We start from the raw sequence: 21,364 nt of genomic DNA, 5'->3' as shown, positions 1-21,364 counted from the left end.
TTGTGTATTTTCATCTACTTGTACTGTGCAACAGTTAGAATAAAGTTTTTGCATTTGTATGATTGCATTTGTGTTTATTATATACTTGTTTAAGTATAGCAAGTATAATGAATATAATGTAGAAATCAGTAAGAGGAATCTTTAAGGAATTGGAATTGTTAAAATCCTAACGAGTCCCAACCCTAACCGCTGTGTAGTGTTTTGGAGGTGTAACTGCAGAGTGATACAGACACACCACCATGCAAGTATAAAAACTCACAACGGCGTAAACCATGTGCATAGGCTACGGCATAGGTTCTGCATAGAGCTGACACACAAGTATAAATCCACCTTTACAATTACAAAGCTAATATGCTGATGTTCCCAAGGTACATTTGGTAATTTGCCAATAAGTATTAACACTGTGAAAACACCATAGACACTGTTTAGTAAGGGTAGCTACTGGAGGATGGAACAATTCAGAAAATGTTATATGAACTTTTATGATTTTCTTAAATTAGTTATGAAAACCCTTACAAAGACAAAACTCAAGGACAAACAGAATGATAGAAAAATGCTTCTTTCGAGATCCCACTACAATTTTGCATTTCATTTGTGTGACATCATACCTGGAGGCCTCAAGTCTTTGATCTTTGACCTTCTTGTCCATATGCATTGTGTATACAAGGCACCCTGACAGAAATTGGGCTCTTCTTGCTCATTTTAGGCCTTTGCCTCATGAGATGATAGAAAGTATTCAACTACAGAGAGACAAAGACAAGTGCTTACAGTACGTATAAACTCACACTGATGTCTTTTTTATTTCTTACAGCTTCTCAGACACACGCACGCGCACACACAGTTACTTATCAAACATCAAAGGACTGCACTGTACAAGAACTTAAACTTATTTTGCTGGTCAAGGACATTTATATCTATAATGCAGACCTTTCTCTGGAGTCCACACACACACACACACACACACACACACACACACACACACACACACACAGGCCAGCGGTCCTGTCCTGGAGATAGGGAAATTCCAGTAGGGGCTCTCTTTACAGTGCACCATGTCCCAAATGATGATGGCACCTAGGGGACCTGGTGGGATCCAGTTAGTCTGATATGGTCTGATCTGGACTGAGATCATTCAGATTAGAATGAAATCCACTTCAGGTCAGGTCAGACCAGCTCCTCTCTTCTTCGTGCCCCTTATTTGATTCTGCAGTCCGTCATGTCTCCTCAGCGCTCTGAAAACACACAAGATTCAGTTTAATTCCAGACTAAACAATACAGTATGTTTTAAAAGGCTTCTCAAGTTATTCTGTTGCTGTTGGTCATTCTTGATAACTAGATGCTACACTACCCAAGAAGAGATAGAGATTTCAACAATTAAAATGTGGGAAAAAAGTGTAATTTTACAAACGAGCTCTCCAGAATGAAAGCCACCAGCCAGCGTTCTGAGAAGTGTATTAAACTGTAGGTGTGAGGGTTAGGGTTAGCCAAGAGTTTGTTTTAACTTCGCTAGACAACCTTTGGAGAAACCAGTGGAATGCTAGTTATATGATGTGCCCTGTTTGGAGGAGAAATGTCTCAACATATGACCAGTCTAGAAACAGCCCTTATCAAAATCACCAATGACCTCCTGATTGCAGCTGACTTTGGACTTTTAGCCATCCTCATCCTCCTGGACTTGAGTGCAACCTTAGACACCATCTCCCACTCCATCCTCCTCGACAGACTGGCATCCATTGGAATCTCCAACACACCCCTCGACTGGTTTAAATCATATCTCACTGGCTGCACTCAGTTCATTCAGTTAAAATCCTTCACGTCCCAGCCATCTCCCCTCTCCTCCGGTGTTCCCCCGGGCTCTGTTCTCGGTCCCCTCCTCTTCATTATCTATCTCCTCCCCCTTGGCCATATTTTTCGAAAACAGTTTCATTGCTATGCGGATGACACCCAGCTCTATCTCTCTACCAAACCTACCTCCAGCCTCTCGCCCACTTCCCTCTCTCCGTCAACTTCCTCAAACTGAACAGTGATAACACAGAGGTTCTCCTCATTGGTCCACCCTCACAAAGCTAGCAGTTTCTCCACCTCCTTAGACAACTCCACTGTTTCCCCCTCCTCTCAGGTTAGGAGTCTGGGTGTCATCCTGGACAGTACTCTATCATTCCAAACCCACATCAATAACGTCACCTGGACTGCATATTTCCATCTTCGCAATATCAATCAACTTCGTCCCTCCCTCACACCCAGCTGCACCACCATACTGGTCCACTCCCTCATCACCTCTCGTCTGGATTACTGCAGCATCCTTCTCACTGGTCTCCCCCTCAAAACCATCCATAAACTTCAACTGGTCCAAAATGCTGCGGCCCGGATCATCACCAGAACACCATCCATCCAGCACATCACTCCTGTCCTCCATCAACTCCACTGGCTTCCCATACAATACCGCATCCAATTCAAAACCCTACTGCTCACATTCAAGGCCATCCATAACCTCGCTCCTCCATACCTCACTGACCTCCTCCACATCCACACACCCAGCCGGACTCTCAGATCCTCCTCCTCAATCAGCCTCACTGTCCCTGCCTGACCACCAGGGGTCCAGAACCTTTAGCCACTCGGCCCCCCGCCTCTGGATCTTCCTCCCACCTGATATCCTAAATATTCAATCCCTGGACACTTTCAAATCCAAACTCAAAAAAACATATCTGTTTAAACAAGCCTATCACTACTAAATGTCATTGCCTGCTGCTAACTTCTTAATGTTTTATTATTGCTGCTGTATTGTTTTTATTTATTTATCCTCTATGTACAGTGACCTTGAGTGTCTTGAAAGGCGCTGATAAATAAAATGTATAATAATAATAATTATTATTATTATTATTATTAAAAATACCACACATACGGTGTAGTTTGGAGGTGGGAGTATCATGGCATGGGGTTGTTTATCATTTCATGGGACCAGCAGAATCCAAATGATCAAAGGGAAAATGAATGGAGGAATTTCTTAGCCATCTACCAGGATGGTGAGGACGAGATGCCGGTGGACCTTTAGCAGGACAATGACCCAAAACATACGACAAAGGAGACTTAATATTGGTCCCAGAGGAAGAAAATAAAAGTACTGGAATGCTGAGCTGCCCCTCAGAATCTTCTAGATTTAAAGACTGTCTGTGTGGAAGAATGAACCAAAATCCCATCTGAACACCGTGACAGATTAATTTCTTCATACAGGAAGCATTTTAAAAGCTGCATTGCAAACACTGGTTTCTCCACCAATTATCAAATACATTTCAGTTGGCGTGTTCAAAATTTCTTTCCTGTGTTATTTCACTTTATTGTAGATAACGTTTTTTTTTTAATGGATTTTAATGTTATGATGTCTTCATCTGTATAGTCTTATTGAATTAATACCAATGTCTGCTGTAATTTTGCATGTGAATAGCTGCACTAGAAATATGTTAAATATGTAGAAATACATGAAAAACATGCTGACGCATTGATACTTATTTTCCCCACTGTAAATCTGATTGAGCTAAATAACTTGAACTAAGTACTTAAAGTTTGCACTGTGCAGCTGTATCATTTGGGAAAACAGAAGTGTCTGATCGGGACTTGGTATCGGCAGATACTCAATATTAAATGACTCGGATCTGGGGCAAAACAACTTGATCGAGACATCCCTAGAAATGATGTGCATGAAACCTCCTTATTTCACCACAAACACCTAAATTAGGTGATATCTGCCTCGAGAAAGATTGCCAGGGAGCTGAAAGTTGACTTGGATCGGCATTCGGAGGCAAAAAAAACTTGATGGGGACATCCCTACTCTCATTATCTTCCTCGCAGGTTGGTTTCAGCCTCAATGTATCAATTCAGCCTTGTAGATATATATGAATGTTTTTATTGGACTTTATGATTTGTAACCCACACAAGTCAATCTCCAAATGTGTACCACGATCCACAAATATTTCACTATCCACAAACATGTTTTTTTACATTTATGTTGTGTAAAGTCATATCCACAAAAATACAGCGTGATTGGCAAATGCGCATAACTTACTCTGTAAACACGCACTTTAATTTCTCATAAAAATGTTATAGGTTTTACAAATGTTAACAGTATCACCACAGCAAATACATGTGGAGTTGTATTTATGGATTTGTGGAACTGGTTTTGCACATTTGTGGATCGCTTTTTGTCAGTTCGTGGGTCATGTGACATTTGTTAGTCTAGGCATGTGCCAGTTACCGGCGTCACGGTTTACCACGGTAAAACAATGTCACGGTGTCACTAACCGCCCATTTTCCATTCCGACGGTAAAGGCCGACAGTGTAACCTATGCTACGTTTCATAAATGGGAACTTCAGGAACTCAAATCTCAGAAATAACTCTGTGCCAGTCATACATTTTAACTGGCACACACTCTGAAATCATGCATGTGCAGCTGCTGCAGTCAGCACAGTTATTGGGGGGGCAGCCTCAGTCAGTCAGTCAGTACGTCAGTAATCAGTGTAAATCCACTCATGTCCAAACTGCAAACATGGCTGGAGGAGGCGAAGCTGAACTTTTCCCATCGGCGAAAAGGATGAAGTCGGTGGTGTGGGACCATTTAGGCTATCAGAAGAACCCCCAGAGCCGAGGCAAAGACCCGCTCCTCATGTGCTGGGCTCCTGTTCCCAGTTGGCCGTGTTCACAGGCTGCTGCGCTAAGGAAACTATGCGGAGCATGTCAGTGCCGGCACCCCCATCTACCTGGTGGCTGTGCTGGAGTATCTGACCGCTGAGATCCTGGAGTTGGCTGGAAACGGTGCCCGCGACAACAAGAAGACCCGTATCATCCCCTGTCACCGGCAGCTGGCTGTCCCCAATGACGAGGAGCTCAACAAGCTGCTGGGCGGAGTGACCATTGTGAAGTTAAGAAACGGCTCTATTATTTTTAACGGGTCTATATTAGGGGAGACCGGGGGCAATTGTAACACTTTTTGGTTTTGATGACATAACTAAAAAACCGCTTGAGCTATTTGGATAATTTTTTTGTAAGAAACTTGTATCTATGTTCTACTTGTTAACAGTAATTAAATGTTTTTACAAAAAACGTTTGGGTCACAATATTGATTCAAACACTAGAAGTCAAATGTTACAATTGCCCCCACATGCGGGGGCGATTGTAACGCATACGGGAGCAATTAACAACACACTTAATACCTTTATATCAATACCAAGGACCAAAGTAAACTCCCAAGAATGCAGATATACTTAAAACCATTTAATATCATATAAAAGTAATGTATAATAACAATAAAAACCACTCGCCTCATCAACATTAAAAAGTCAAAAATAGATTTACCGCATTGTTTTCTTTCAACAATTTACAGGGCCACTATAAAAAACACAAGTAACCAACACTGTTAATTTTAGGCTATATTTACTTATTCACTTGTAGCAAGTGTATAACTTAATGAAAGTCCAGTTTAACTGACACCTGTGAAAAAGTTGGATCACAAATCAAAAAAAGAATCATACCGATATAGCTCTACTGATATATTGTTATGATAAACCGATACCGATATGGTAAAAAATGACCAATATGGCTGAACCAGAAACAAGACTGAATACTGACAGGAGATGTCTGGTATGTGCTGTCACTCATTAACTGTCAAACGAATATTAGCCTACCGTTTTAAAGTGTAGAGCACGAAAATAGGACAACGCCTGTTTGATTATTATTATTATTATTATTATTGTTATTACCGCGGTAATACTGATTACTGTGGTATTTTTGCCCACGGTTATCATACGGTCAAAATCTCATACCGGCACATGCCTATTTGTGACTTCCCTCCTCTTTGTTTATGTGGTTTTGTACAATTCCTACCACAGCAGATCTGTAGAAAAATATCTGTAAGTTGTGTAGTTACTCGCCACATCAGCAGGTGGCAACATTGTCTCGCATGAGATAATTGTACCAAGTAGGCTAAAAGAGCCTGTCTAGCATTGGCATCCTCAACAATAACAACAACTGGACACAGGGACAGAAGTCAGCAGCTATTAGCTAGTTTCTAGAGAGTATGGGGAATTTAGGCATGTAAGTATAAGCCAATATTTTGTTTCATGTCAAGCATGTGAAATAAAAATGGACAGTTGTAAGGACAATATAATCGCAGTCAATGATTATTTCATTAGCCTGTTAATGGTAATCTCCAACATGTGTTAGCATCCAGCTCAAGGACTAATTTGACATAGGTTGCAGTGGTGGAGGAAGTACACAGATCTTTTACTCGGGTAAAAGTGCAAGAGAAATAAAAAGTAAAAGTAGTCATTATACCAAGTAGCTGGTTTATATTTTTTAATATTCATCTGAATCTGCAGTTTGAAGTAGTAGTGGAGAGTAAGGAAGAGCTTTCACTCTCCAGTACTGTACTTAAGTATAATTTTGAGGTACCTGTATTTTATTTCCATATTGTGCTAGTTTTACCTTCATTATATCTAAGAAGGAAATATTTTTCTTTTCACTATCCTACACTTATTTGATATATTTAAAAACTAGTTAAACTGTGGATAAAATAATATTAATAAATATCATGAACAAATAAATAATGGATAAACATAAGACTTGACTGCTACCTGCAAAAAAACCCCCACATTTACCAGCCTCAACATTAAAGTGATAAACACATTCATGCATCAGTCGTTTTATTTGATCTGAAATGGAATGTTCTGCATGAATACTTTTACTTTTTGTTTCTCTTGTACTTTTACCTGAGAAAAAGATCTGAGTACTTCTTCCACCACTGCAACCCTGTGTCAAACTAGTCCGTTGGCTCAACTTTAACATATCATCGTGATATCATTATCCTTACAAACTATCTATTTTTATTTCAAATGCTCAACATAAAATGAAATATGGGCTTATACTTAGATGCCTAAATTCCCCATGCTCTTTGGAAACAAACTAATAGCAGCTGACTTCTGTCCTTGTGTCCAATTGTTGTTAAGGATGCAAACGCTAGATAGACTCTTTGTTTTAGCCTATTTGGTACAGCTGTGTCATGTGAGAAAATGTCGCCACCTGCTGATGTGGTGAGTAACCGCACCTCACACAGATTTTCTTTTTCTTTTTTTTTTTTTTTTTTACATATCTGCTGCAGTGGGAATTCGACAAAATTATGCAAATAAACAGAAAATAATGCAAACATTCTGAAAGCCTCTGCATTTCAATGACCCTCTGTTTGTGTCCCACAAGCACAGCTGTGGGCCTCTGTCTCGTTGTGTGGTTCAGGTTCTATCTGTTTGAAGACACCTTGAAGCTGCCTGACATCCTCCAAGATCCAGTCTTCCTAAATGTTTACAATCTATCTATAATTTTCATTATCCTTATTGTGTATTTTACAATCTGGTTGTAGCTTTATTATGTTTCTTGTTCTGTACACATAACATCTATTAACAATTAACATCTGTCCATCCAGTTGCTCTTCTTGAGGTTTTTCTTCCATTTTTCATTAAACGTTTATTTTGGAAGTTTACAGGGTGTCTTATGCTTAGTGTTGTCAAAAATATAAATTCATCAATACATATCAATTCTGAATAAAACGGTCTCAGTACTCATTTTCCACAGTACTGATAAAGCGTTACCAGCTGTGCTTTCTGGCTCTCTCTTATTGTGAATGTTTACTTCAGTCTTTCTGCTGTTCTCTGCTACTAACCAACAAAAGAAAAGTTGTCATTGTCATGTTATAGCCTTGTTATATTTATCTGTTCATAAAAAATTTTAAATTTTATATGCTGAATGTCAAATTTTCCCTGTGGTGTAGAAAATGGTTTCAAATATTGATACTTTATAATCCTAGTATATCAATGTTAAAAATTCCATTATCACAAAAAACACTTGTGTGCTCTATAGATTGTAAAGCCCTTTGACACAAATTTGTGAGTTTTGAAAGTGGGCTACATGAACAAAATTAAGAAAATTATCATAAAAAATGTATAATATAATTAAATTAAATTTTCTCTTTTGCCATATCTCTATTCTACAGTAGTGGTTCCCAACTGGTCCAGCCCTGGGGTCCAGATTCCTCCTCAGTCATTACTTCAAGGTCCACACAGTCAAATATATTTAGCATCATACTTGCATTTGGCCACGCTGCCGAGCTAGTTTGCTGTCTCTGTAAATTAGCTGTCCATTAGTCACTCAGTCTACAGCAGGAAATGGCACTTCAAAATAAAAGCTCTGTGCTGGAAATTTACCGTACTTTAAAAATGTGTTTTTTACAAACTTGACACATTCGCAAGTCACTTGCGGCCCATTCAGAACGGACCCGTGACCAACTTCTAGACCGTAACCCACCAGTTAAGAACTACTAATCTAAAGTGTGTGCGTTGTCTCTCACCACTGGCCCTTGGTGGCTGTGCTCCCTCTCTGCTGTGAAATGCTGTAGATCTCCTGCAGCTGTTTCTTCTGGTCATCGCTGAGCGGAGCTGTCAAACTCTGGTACCAGGCTGCATCACTGTTCTGGACTCCTAACAAACAAACAAACACACACACACACACACACACACACACACACACACACACGTTAGTGGATTAACTGATTAGTTGACAGACAAAATTAACAATTGTGTTAGTTTTAAAGTAATTCAGTCCTTCATTACACTACCTTTGAATGAGCACAAATTCAATCATACACATTTATAAAAACAACGTTTAACATAAACTTCTTTCACGTGAAAAACATCTTTAAAAAAATAAGCAAAAACCCTTTTACTATATGTAGGAGCCACTGTTTATGGTTTTGTATTTGTTTATTGTTCGCGTCCCGGTTGCCACGGGTGACGGTGTGGGCGGATGCGTCAGGTGAAGTTTATATTAGGCAATGGTGTAGCAGAGCAGGTAATGATGCATGGGTGACGGGGAGATCGCACGGTTTTTACCTCTTGCACACTCAGATTGCCCTATACAACTCTTTTCCTGTCAAATGAAGCATCATTAAATGGGAACCTCACCCAACAGTGGAAGACCGCCTGGACATTCATTCATTCTTTTATTCAAGCGAGTTAAAAACAGGTATTCACCCGTGCCCAGCCGAGTGGCTGATCATTGATCAGGATAGTCGCTATACTATATATAATATCAAAATTCCCTCTGTCTAATATCTGTTTTATAGTCCTGTAAAAAAACATCAACAAATTTCTCCTTCAAACAGCTGAATTTATTCCTGTTTTTAATTTTATGAGATTACCAGTCCCTCCAGGATCTCGCGGCAAAAAAACCTTGAATTTGCAGCCAATCTTGTCAAAAATTGCGCTGAACATTACAGGATTTTATGTGATTTTTTTTTTTTTTTTTTTTGCGGGAAATTGTGGCAAATGACAAAAGGAGAAAAAAATGTGATTTTTTAAAAATGACTACCTCCAAAAAAATAAGTCATGCAATCACTTGCTATAATAATCATACTGAATATTACAATATTACATACTACATATTTTTCATAGTTCTCTTCCTTATTTTTTTAAAAAAAATTTAAAATTTCAAAACATGGACTCCAATAATGTTGCAAAAAATCTTGAGTGAATATTGTAGCTCTCAAACCAGACAATGTGACTGTAAAACAACATGTAAGCTACATCTTCTGTAAACATAACATTTTAATACATTCAACACATATTGTATGCATTTAAACAGTGCAAATATATGTCAATAGAGATAGTCCAGGGGCCAAGGGGCTAATTTTCACAAATTGGTATCACTTAAAGGGACCACACAATTTTGGTATTTTTGACTTCCTCTATGTCTCTAGTTTACATTTTGGTATGATAGACCTGCGTATCTAGTAGCTAAATAAATTTTTTTTGGATGATCTTTGGGTCCTCCCCAAAATTGAAAATAGTCTAAACTGAGGCTTCTCCAAAAGGGACAGTGTCTGCCTTATCACATGAATCTTGGGAAATAATTATCAGAATGTCACCAAATTTGGACTGAATGTTCAAAGACAGTTGCTGCACACAATGCAGTAAAGATTTCATCAGTACCTTGCTCCTTTTAAAAAATATATACACCTAAACACACATGAATTATAGGCGGACATGGAATAAGGAATAAAAAATCCAAAAGGCATGTATATATGTGTTTGCCATTATTAATGTAAATAAGTCAATCACCCAAAAACTGCATTTATATGTGCCAAAGAATGTCATCTTATCATAAAAGTAGGTTATTAGATTATTCACCTCACCATCTGATGTCACCAGCCCCTGACAGGTAACTAGTGCAGCCAGAACTTCAAACAGACAAATAGAGCTAACAGATATCCCCATGAAACTTGCCCAGTTGATCACCGATCCATTAAGACAAATTTTTGTCATTACTGCTTCTGAGGATAAGTTTTATTTAAATATGCCAATTTTGTTAATGCAAGTTAACAGCATCAGAGGAGAGACCAGATGATTAAGCAGTTACTGTGCTGACACTCAGTGTTACTGTAGCCTACAGTAGTCCTACTAGCACTCAGAGTTGCCCAGTTGCTATCTGACCCATAACTAGGAGGCAAAGTAGTGCTACCGCTTGCCTAAGACGGACTCCCAGGCTAGCAGAGGGAAAGAGATGCCTTATTAGACCAGTGGAAATCTGTGCTTTGGTCTGATGAGTCCAAATCTAACTAACACTCAGAGCTACTATACTTAAATTGAATGTCAGCGGAGAGCATGGAGAGACAGCAATGGCAGACTTCGAATCAGGTGGAGAAGAGACAGGAGCTGTGGCTGGTGAGTCCTTAAAACAGATGGAGAGATGGCATAAGGCACAGAGATAATGTCAACACTAGGAACAGGCTGATATTTTGCTTGCAAGGCATGCATGTAGAGACAATCTTCACAAGGTGGAAGCTGACTGGAGTCTATTTCTCCACGCCTTGCACAAAATAGCTGGCAGCGAAGTGTGTTAACTTTAGTTGTGTTTGTGGAAGGCAGGTACATCTGACATGTGACCCCCTGGAGCTTTCCAAATAGGTCATCTGAGACCTCCCAGGAGCTTCCCAACTCTCTGAATGTGTCTTGGCAGGTCTTGTTAGTCTTCAGTTTTTTAAATATGGCTGACTTTCCACGGCCACTGAAAGAGCTAACTGTATAGGAAGCTGTTTGGGCTTAACAATACAGACCAGTGAGCAGTGATAACTAACATGTCACTGGGAAGCTCATGGAGAGAATGCCACCAGTGTTTCGCAAAGCTTGGTCACACCTCCAGGAGGCTAGACAGTGAAGAAACTGGCGTAAAACATGTTTTCAGGTCTCACTGCTCACCTTTTATGTTAAGTACATAACCTCCTTTACCTTCATTACACATGGCTTTGATGCCTTCAGCCCAAACAGAATCTACAATGTAAATAGTCAACCCAGGCTAAAGCGCATACTGAATGCCATAAGCGCACTTGATGGCCTGTACTGATGTCAAATGACAGACTTCCAGGTTGGCCGGAAAATGCGGAAAAATTGGACTTTTGAAAAACTTAAAGCCACACAATTTTGCGGACTTTTTGACTTCCTCTATGTCTCTAGTTTACATTTTGGTATGATAGACCTGCGATCTAGGGGACTGGATTACACTCAGGGGCACCACCAGGAATTTTGGGCCCCTTGAAAAAAATTCACATTGGGCCCCCCCCCTGCACAGCTGTTGTCACCACATCTCTAGGACCTAACTGACCCATTAAAAGCTTTACATGTCTCTAACTTTGAAGGCTTGCAACTGTCTTGCTTCTTGTAGTTCAATACTACCAGTACAATATTTACTGCGAGTGAGTTGTACATGAAAAATAACTTAAATATACATTAACTTTTCAATCAAAATAAACTGAGATCATCATCTCAAAATAATGAAAACAGCAGATTTTTGAACACGATGCATGTGATATATATGTTGTATATATATACCATATACCAATAAATGAACAACACTAAATCCTACAGAACACTGACCCAAATTACCTACAGTTCTGTATCACCACCACTAGATTACATACATTAGATACATGTTTGTTTTTTTAAATTGCCCTTCATGGGAATAATAACGTGTATCTATAGATGTCATTTAACAGCCATAATTCAATCTAAATGAAAGCATCTAACTGGATTATTTTAATATTGCCTGTAATTTTAATACAGACTGAGTTAGGCTACTTAAAGGTGCTGTATGTAAGAATGTGGCCAAAACAGTTACTGCACTCAAATTCAAAATACTGCCACAAGTCGTGTCCGTCCCCCCTCCCCTACAGATTCGAGGTTGCTGGACCGTGGCACACTGGAGATGGATTTGTTTACCCACGGGCGGCTGCCGTGGCAGGGCTGCGTTGCCGCGTCCTTGATCTTCGGTTTTCCAGCGGACCGTTCGAGCAAGTCCGGCTTCTCTGCTGCTAACGCTGCTGCCGGCATACAGCTCATGAGGAGCCGGCTGCTAATGCTATGCACCGGGACACTGCTAATGCTGCTTGCTGTGCTGCTGTAGCTCAGTTGTAACTGTAACTGATGCTGAGACTCTACTGACTGCGTGACTGGTAGACGGAGGTGGGTGGCGCAACAGGCCAAAACACTAATTCAAAACATAAACATGATTTGCGGAACGTAAATTTTTTTTTTAAAAATGCGAATATTCTGACTGTACTATATTGTTGTCGGTGAGATCAGTATGTTATATGAACATTATTCCTTAGTCTCTGTGACATATTAGGAGGATTTTATGACTATTTTCTTTATATTTCTTACATATAATTCCTTTAATGTTTCCAACTGTCCAGCATCCAGTACAGACAGATGTAGGCTGGATGCTGGACAGTTGGAAACATTAAAGGAACTATAATGTTTCCAACTGTCCAGCATCCAGTACAGACAGATGTAGGCTGTTTTTGTTTCATAATAATTGTTATGTGGAAAAATAATTTGTTTGAATTTCTGTCATTAAAAAAATATTTCATTTTCCTTTTTGTAATGGTAAAAAAGAGCAAGAGAGAGAGAGATAAATTCCCACACACTCCCTGCAGTGATGCTAACTGACATGTCATTCGACACAACGTTGCTCACCTTCTTCATTGGGACGGGGAGGGCTAAAGTTATGGGGAGACAGGGCTGCCGCTTCTGACTCATCTGTTGTTGAGTCTGGTAAAAGGGGCAGGGACAACTGATTTAATGTGAATGTCTTGCTAAACATTTACCTGCACTGAATGTAGGTTAAAAAGGAGTGAAATGTAGGCTAACACTAGTCTGTAGCTAGCTAATTTCACTATGGACATTAAGCTAACAGGTTAATTTCTACCACTCACAGACTATAGGCTGCCCACCTTTCTTGGAGAAAAACTGGGTCACATATTGACACCCTTTCTTTTGCCTCTATTCTCTCTCCTTTCTCTCTTTCCTTTTTTGAAAACCGGATTTTCTTTTAGTACTATGTAGGCAGTATACTGGTACCAATGGTAGACCGCGGTACTTAGACACCACAGTATATATGATACCATCATATTGGAGAACCGTAGTACTACGGTACCTCACGGCACCACTACTGTGGGATAAGTTCAAAGTCCAATCACAAGAGGGTTAGTGTCCATGCGCTGTCCAATAACGGCGCACGCTGGCCAATAATGGCGCGCGCTGGCCACCTGGCACTCAATATGCTGCTGCAGTGGTTTGCTTTCCAGTGACATTTCAGGTATTAGCTGAGCTACTGATGATCTTTAAGCAGTGAAAGCTATTATTAATTTATTTTTACTTGTAGGCTAGATTTGTTTATATATGCTACAGTGATTTGTTTTCCACTACAGAGCTCTACGATGCGAGCATTTTACTCGCATTTGCGACTAAAAATAGTTTTGTGCAAGCACAAAAAATCATTCAGGAGCAGGCTGTGCGAGTACATATTTCAACCAGCAGCAGAAACGAAAGGTGAATCCTGCCGGTTGTGGGTTGAACGGGGGTCATATACAGGAATACGGTGGAGCGCTATGGCCACCGCACGATAACGCGGTTTACCGGCGACCGAGAAGCCCGACTCCAGGTGAGTAAGTTGGTGTCATGACTGCCCAGTGGAACCTGAACAGCCGAGCCGTGGCGGCACACAGGTACGTGACCTGTCAGAGGAGAAACGAGCCATTCGCATTTCCACAAACCTCACCGCACTTAAGGGACTGTTCTTAATTTGTCAGAGGAGGAGGGTGGCTATTTTATATATTTATTTTAGTTTGATCCCCCCTATGTTAATCACTTATTGATACTGTTTTTGAAGTATGAATAAGTCAGTAAGTAATTTATTCCATTGAAATATCATTGATGTGTTATAAAAAAGTGATTTATCTTTTTATAAATGACAAAAGGCACATCTGCCTCATTTTTGCTGTGGTATCGTGATACTACTCAGAACCATGATACTTTCACTGGTATTGTACCGTGGGTCCAAATTTTGGTACCGTGACAACTCTACTAGGTAGCATGATGATGACTGCAGTGTTCGAGCGCAACTGCTGACTGCTACTCGGCGCCATCACTGTCAGTGCTAAGGCAGGACCAAACCATTTCATGCAGATACAGGGGGGTGGTCTGTCAATATGGATGTTTACTTTTTGGTCAATGGGAATATTTAACTTTTACTGCCAACAACAAGTTAAAACAAAGAGATTATTAATTTTATTATTATATTTAAAAAAAAATGTTCTCAATGATGATGTTTTAATAATTTTATATTAATTTTTACCTATTTTTGGAATTGTCCTGTTTTGTCCTGGTTGAGCTGTAGAAAGTTCTCTGCCATCCAGCACTTAATATCTAAAATACAGCTAAAAAGTGCATCAAGTGGCTTTGGGTCAAGTTGGGACACGGCAATATATAGCTGTGTATCATCAGCATAACTATGAAATTGTATGCCATGCCTCCTGATGACCCCTCCAAGTGGCAGCATGTAAAGATTAAAAAGTACTGGACCTAGAATTGAACCTTGGGGGACTCCACAGTCCATTTTACAGCGTTTGGAGGAGCAGTCATCAATGCCAACATAAAATTCCCTGTTTAAAAGATATGATTCAAACCACTTAAGAACAGTGCCAGAGAGTCCAATCATAGTGCAAAGTCTATTTAAAAGAATTGAGTGGTCTACTGTGTCAAGGGCTGCAGTTAAGTCAAGTAGGACAAGTACTGTGACCTTTTTAGTGTCCATATTTGACCTAATGTCGTTTACAACCTTGACCAGTGCCGTTTCAGTGCTATGATTGGCCCGAAAACCAGATTGGTACTGTTCAAGAACTTTGTTTTAATCTAAAAACTCATGGAACTGATTAAAAAGTAGTTTCTCTAAAATTTTGCTTAAAAGGGGAAGATTTGACACAGGTCTGAAATTCTTAACAATTGATGGGTCTAGATTGTTTCTCTTCAGAAGGGGCTTCCCCCACAGCGGTTTTAAGTGCCTGTGGGAAAACCCCCGTCTGAAGAGAACAGTTTACTATATCAAGAACATGCTCATCCAAACAGCTATAAACTTCTTTAAAAAATGATGTGGGAATTGGATCTAAAATGCATGTTGGTGGTTTTAATTTGGAAACGATTTTATAGAGCATCTCAGCATCAACCAGGACAAAAATCTCCAGTGTTTCCTCACACAGAGGTTCTTCCATACTAAAATTCTTAGGTTGCTGTAAATTGGCTCTAATAGTGTCTATCTTGTCTCTGAAGTGGACTGCAAACTCCTCACATCTGGAGTTAGAGGGCAAACTGTCGGACTTAATGGTTGTAAAAAGGAATTTGGGGTTATTGTGATTATCTTGAATAAGTTTGTCCATCGGTGCACGTGGCACCAGGACAGCCTAGGTCGCAGGTCAATGATCGACTTTGTAGTCGTATCATTTGACCTGCGGCCATATGTTCTGGACACTCGGGTGAAGAGAGGAGCAGAGCTGTCAACTGATCACCACCTGGTGGTGAGTTGGATCAGATGGTGGGGGAAGACGCCGCGCAGACCCGGCAGGCCCAAACGAACAGTGAGGGTCTGCTGGGAACGCCTGATGGAAGAACCTGTCCAGATGATCTTCAACTCCCACCTCCGGGAGAGCTTCGACCGCGTCCCGAGGGTGGAGGGGGACATTGAGTCCGAATGGGCCTTGTTCCGCTCTGCCATTGTCGAGGTGGCGGTTGTGAGCTGTGGCCGCAAGGCCGCTGGTGCCAGTCGCGGCGGTAATCCCCAAACCCGCTGGTGGACACCAGAGGTGAGGGGAGCCGTCAGGCTGAAGAAGGAGGCCTACAGGGCATGGTTGGTCTGTGGATCTCCGGAAGCAGCTGACGGGTACCGGCGGGCCAAGCAGAGCGCAGCGGCGGCAGTCGTTGAGGCAAAAACTCGGGCGTGGGAGGAGTTTGGTGAGGCCATGGAGGAAGACTATTGATCAGCTCCAAAGAGGTTCTGGCAAACCGTCCAGCGCCTCGGGGGGGAAGGCGGCAACTTGCTCACACTGTTTACAGTGGGGGCGGGGAGCTGCTGACGTCAACTGGAGACATTGTCGGGCGGTGGAAGGAATACTTTGAGGAGCTCCTCAATCCCACCAACACGTATTCCAGTGAGGAAACAGAGACGGGGGTCTCGGGGGCGGGTCGTCCAATCTCTGGGGCAGAAGTTGCTGAGGTAGTGAAACAACTCTGAGGCGGCGGAGCCCCGGGGGTGGATGAGATTCGTCCTGGATATCTCAAGGCTCTGGATGTTGTAGGGCTGTCCTGGCTGACACGCCTCTGCAACATTGCATGGACATCGGGGGCAGTGCCTCTGGAGTGGCAGACCGGGGTGGACCAGAGGGTGTGTTCCAACTACAGGGGGATCACACTCCTCAGCCTACCCGGTAGGGTTTACTCCAGGGTGCTGGAGAAGAGGGTCCGGTTGATAGTTGAACCGGGAGTTTGCCCAACCAGTCCACATGTGTTTTGTGGATTTGGAGAAGGCTTATGACCGTGTCCCCAGGGGCATCCTGTGGGGGGTGCTCCGGGAGTATGGGGTTGGTGGCCCCTTGCTAAGGGCCATCCAGTCCCTGTACCAAAGGAGCATGAGTCTGGTTTGCGTGGCTGGCAGTAAGTCGGACCTGTTCCCGGTGAGGGTTGGACTCCGCCAGGGCTGCCCTTTGTCACCGGTTCTGTTCATAACTTTTATGGACAGAATTTCTAGGCACAGCTGAGTGGTGGAGGGTGTCAGGTTCGGTGACGGGAGGATCTCGTCCCTGCTTTTTGCGGATGACGTGGTCCTCCTAGCTCCATCGAACAGTGACCTCCAGCTCTCGCTGGGGCGGTTCGCAGCCGAGTGTGAAGCGGCTGGGATGAGAATCAGCACCTCCAAGTCTGAGGCCATGGTCGTCAGACGGAAAAGGGTGGATTGCCCACTCCGGGTCAGGGGGGAGGTCCTGCCTCAGGTGAGGGAGTTTAAGTATCTCGGGGTCTTGTTCACGAGTGAGGGTAGGATGGAGCGGGAGATTGACAGGCGGATTGGGGCGGCGTCAGCAGTGATGCAGGCGCTTAACCGGTCCGTTGTGGTGAAGAGGGAGCTTAGCCAGAAAGCGAAGCTCTCAATTTACCGGTCAATCTACGTTCCAATCCTCACCTATGGTCACGAGCTCTGGGTAGTGACCGAAAGAATGAGATCGTGAGTGCAAGCGGCCGAAATGAGTTTCCTCCGCAGGGTGGCTGGGCTCAGCCTTAGGGATAGGGTGAGGAGCTAAGACATCCGGGAGGGACTCGGAGTAGAGCCGCTGCTCCTCCATATCGAGAGGAGCCAGTTGAGGTGGTTCGGGCATCTGGTAAGGATGCCTTTCGGACGCCTCCCTTGGGAGGTGTTTCAGGCATGTCCAACCGGGAGGAGACCTCGGGGCCGCCCCAGAACACGCTGGAGGGATTACATCACCTGGCTGGCCTGGGAACGCCTCGGGGTTCCCACGGAAGAGCTGATGGAAGTGGCTGGGGAGAGGACTGTCTGGGCTTCTTTGCTGAGGCTGCTGCCCCCGCGACCCGGACCCGGATAAGCGGAGGACGACGACGACGACGAAGTTTGGAGAAATGTGCTTGTCTGGTGCGTTTAATTGCCTTATTGAAAGTTATGAGTTGTTTGTGATATATCTGATAATGAACAGTCAACTTACTTTTTCTCTATCTGCGTTCTGCTTTCCGACAGTTTCTTTTTAGTTGCTTTACTTTTTCATTTCTCCATTTCTCCATGGAAGTATTGGGTTTGGATTGGTCTTTTTTATTTTTGGAGGGGCAACTTTGTCCAGGGTTGTTCTCAGTTTACTGTTAAAATTATTTACAATAAAATCACAGGATGATGATAAAAAGTCCATAGGAGTTTCCATTAAAAGATGGGTAAAATTTGCAGCCACTTCACTATTGAGATAGCGTTTCCTAATGGTTCTCTCTGAAGACAATTGTAGAATTACATGTGACATTAAAAAAGACAAAAATGATCTGAAATGCATACATCGATAACTGAGGTGATATTGGCTGGAAGTCCATGTGTTTTTATAAGATCTAGCATGTGTCCTTTGTTATGGGTGGGTTGTTGAACAGACTGATTAAAATTCATACAATTTAAGACATTTAAAAATTCTGAGGCAAAATGTTCTGATTGATCTACATGTAAATTAAAATCACCTAAAATAATAATACTGTCATTCATGTTATGGGCTGTGGACAGTATATCTGAAAATTCTGAAATAAAAGATAAACAATGTTTTGGTGGCCTATAAAGACACGTACACAATAAAGGAGGACTGCTAAAAACAATACAGTTATATTCAAAAGAAGTAAAATCACCAAAATCAATGTTTTTAAAACCAAATGACTCTTTTAGGATGGTTGCTGTACCCCCTCCCCCTTTTTCCTTTTCTGATGGGAGTATGAAAAACTGTAGTTGGGTGGAGATGATTTGCAGATGTCCGAGATGGTTAAGTGGGTCCGGACTCGGCTGGATGCTGGCGCATGGTCTGCTGAGGACCCAGTCCGGATGGGGACATCGGGTGGTCCGGTGGGGACTGGGAGACACCGCTCACAGGAGGAAACTTGAGCAGACTCAGGATGTCAAATCTGTTCTCCAGCGTCAGGTCCAAAGGCGGCGGCGGAGGAGGAGGCAGACGAGCTCCGGTGCCTTTCGGAACCACTGTCCAGTGCTCCTGGGCAGGTTTGCGTGGAGTAGAGCTCACTGGAGTCTTCACTCCATCCCTGCCAGTGCCCAGGCAGACAGTGGAGGTCGCCGTTGTTTTGGGCTTAGCACCCTGGAGAAGCCACCGAGCGTTGGGTTGAGTTGAAGCTGTCACAGGCGCAAGAGTTTCGGTGTTTATGGAGCCGGACCATGGCAGATTTGTGTCGTTGTTGGTGGACACGTCCCAGTGACAGTAGCCAGCTGATCTCAGGAGGTGCTTAGCCTGAGTCGAGGCGACGGAGGAGAAATCCAGGCGCAGCTTGTCCTTTTCCCTGAGATCGGCCCGCAGACCTGTGATGCTATCCTTCAGTTTTGACAAGGTAGAAAGGCAAGACTCACACACAGCCATCATGCTAGCAGTTTGTTGTTATTGCTCCTAGGCTAGTCACTCAGTCACTCAAGTGAACGATACACGACTGAGATACGTTAAAATGACTTGTGTCCCGTAAAAAGTTGCATTTAAAACCACAGGTAGTTAAAACGTAAAACACAAAAACTTTTTAAACAGGATAACAAAAGTCAACTTTGCGGGAGCAAGCTGCCGGCCTCGCGTCACAACCACCACAGTCGAGGCAGTTTTGTGTTCGAGGCAGTTTTGTGTTCAGATTCAGCTGCTGCCCTGGTAGGACCCAGAGGGGGAAGTCGAGAGCCAGACCAGACCTGATGGGGGAAATCCAGACTCAGATCTACAGGCTGGAGAGTCAGAGATGTAGGGTGGGGTACTTATGGGTCCCGGCCCACATAGGGATAGAGAGGAATGAGGCAGCAGATAGGATGGCCAAGGTTGCACTTACTGCAAATAAGTAAAAAAGGCATACATAAATAAAAACAGGAATAAATAAAATAATATTTCTTGGTGTATAGCATTTGTGGGTAATTTCTTGAATAGACAAAAACAGGGTATCTGCAGGTTTCAGTAAGTTAAATTTAAGACGTTTTAAGGCATTTTAATGCCACCTTGAATGGAATTTAAGACCGAAAAAACTATAAATATAAGCGATGGTTGGGGGATCCCGCTGTACTATAACCAGTGCTTAATTTGTAAAATTAGAAGTAGGGGAACACTTTTGCCCTCTGAGAGAGAGCAGTGTTCCCCCACTCCCAAAAGTGGGGGAACACTTTTTTAAGCGGCACCAGAGCCGCTTCACTGCGCAACTCCGAATGGAATGGTTGTGACATGTAGTGTTTTCACAGTACCAAAATGGGGACCCATGGTATGATACCAGTTAAAGTATCACGGTTCTGAGTAGTATCACTATACTACAGCAAAAATGAGGCAGATGTGCCTTTTATCATTTATAAAAGATGAATCACTTTTCTATAACACATCAATGATATTTCAATGGAATAAATTACTTACTGACTTATTCATACTTCAAAAACAGCATAAATAAGTGATTATCATGGGGGGATTGAAATAAAATAAATAAATAAAATAAAAATCAACCAGCCACCCTCCTCCCCTGACAAGTAAAGAACAGTCCCTTCATAAGTAAAGAACAGTCCCTAAAGTGCGGTGAGGTTTGTGGACTGTTACCTGCCACAGAGAGAAATGTGAACGGCTCGTTTCTCCTCTGACACGCCACAGACCTGTGTGCCGCCACGGCTCGGCTGTCCAGGTACTACTGGGTAGTCATGACACCAACGAAAGAGGAAATTAGGCTACTGGACCTGGAGTTGGACTTCTCTGTCACCGGTAAGCCGTTATTTTGCGCTGCGGAGCCGCCGCAGGCTATTTGACCACCGTATTCCTGTCTGTGACCCCCGTTCAACCCACAACCAGCAGGATTCGCCTTTTGTTTCTGCTGCTGGACTGGCACAGCGAGCTGAATGATTTATTTTGCTGGCACAAAACTATTTTTAGTCGCAAATGCGAGTAAAATGCTCGCACGTCTAGCTCTGTGGAAAACAAATCACTGCAGACAAGTAAAAAGACATAAACAATAACTTTCACTGCTCAAAGATACTCACATGTCTGGAAAACAAACCACTACAGCAGCATACTGAGTGCCAGGTGGCCAGCGCGCAGACCTCCGCTGACGAACCCATTCATTGTGTATGTGCTACCGCCAGAGCGCACGGTTATTGGACGGCGCATGGACACTCACAGAAAAGTGCGGCGAGAAAAAGAAAAGAAAAGAAGAAAGTCAGATTAAATATTCATGCCGCAACAATTTT

General features: G+C 42.5%; 1 protein-coding gene across 5 annotated transcripts in view; it reads right to left on the bottom strand.

Annotated features, from left to right (window-relative positions):
- Positions 1–543: 543 nt before the first annotated feature.
- ipo8 (importin 8) overlaps positions 544–21,364 on the bottom strand; it is a 106,136-nt gene continuing 85,315 nt past the window's right edge. For 4 of the 5 annotated variants that reach the window (XM_049567055.1, XM_049567056.1, XM_049567057.1 and 1 more), the window contains exons 24-25: positions 8,388–8,517; positions 544–1,232 (exon numbers count right to left, since the gene is read on the bottom strand). In XM_049567055.1, coding sequence (XP_049423012.1) covers position 1,232; positions 8,388–8,517 — 131 coding nt within the window. In that variant the 3' untranslated portion in view covers positions 544–1,231. Of the gene's footprint in view, positions 1,233–8,387; positions 8,518–10,654; positions 10,766–21,364 lie in introns of those variants that run through there. The other variant, XM_049567059.1, reaches the window with a different exon arrangement.

Source organism: Epinephelus fuscoguttatus, linkage group LG22, assembly GCF_011397635.1.
Source record: "Epinephelus fuscoguttatus linkage group LG22, E.fuscoguttatus.final_Chr_v1".
NCBI lineage: Eukaryota > Metazoa > Chordata > Actinopteri > Perciformes > Serranidae > Epinephelus > Epinephelus fuscoguttatus.
Note: the sequence above shows the minus strand (reverse complement) of the source record. Positions and strands in the feature narration are given on the sequence as shown.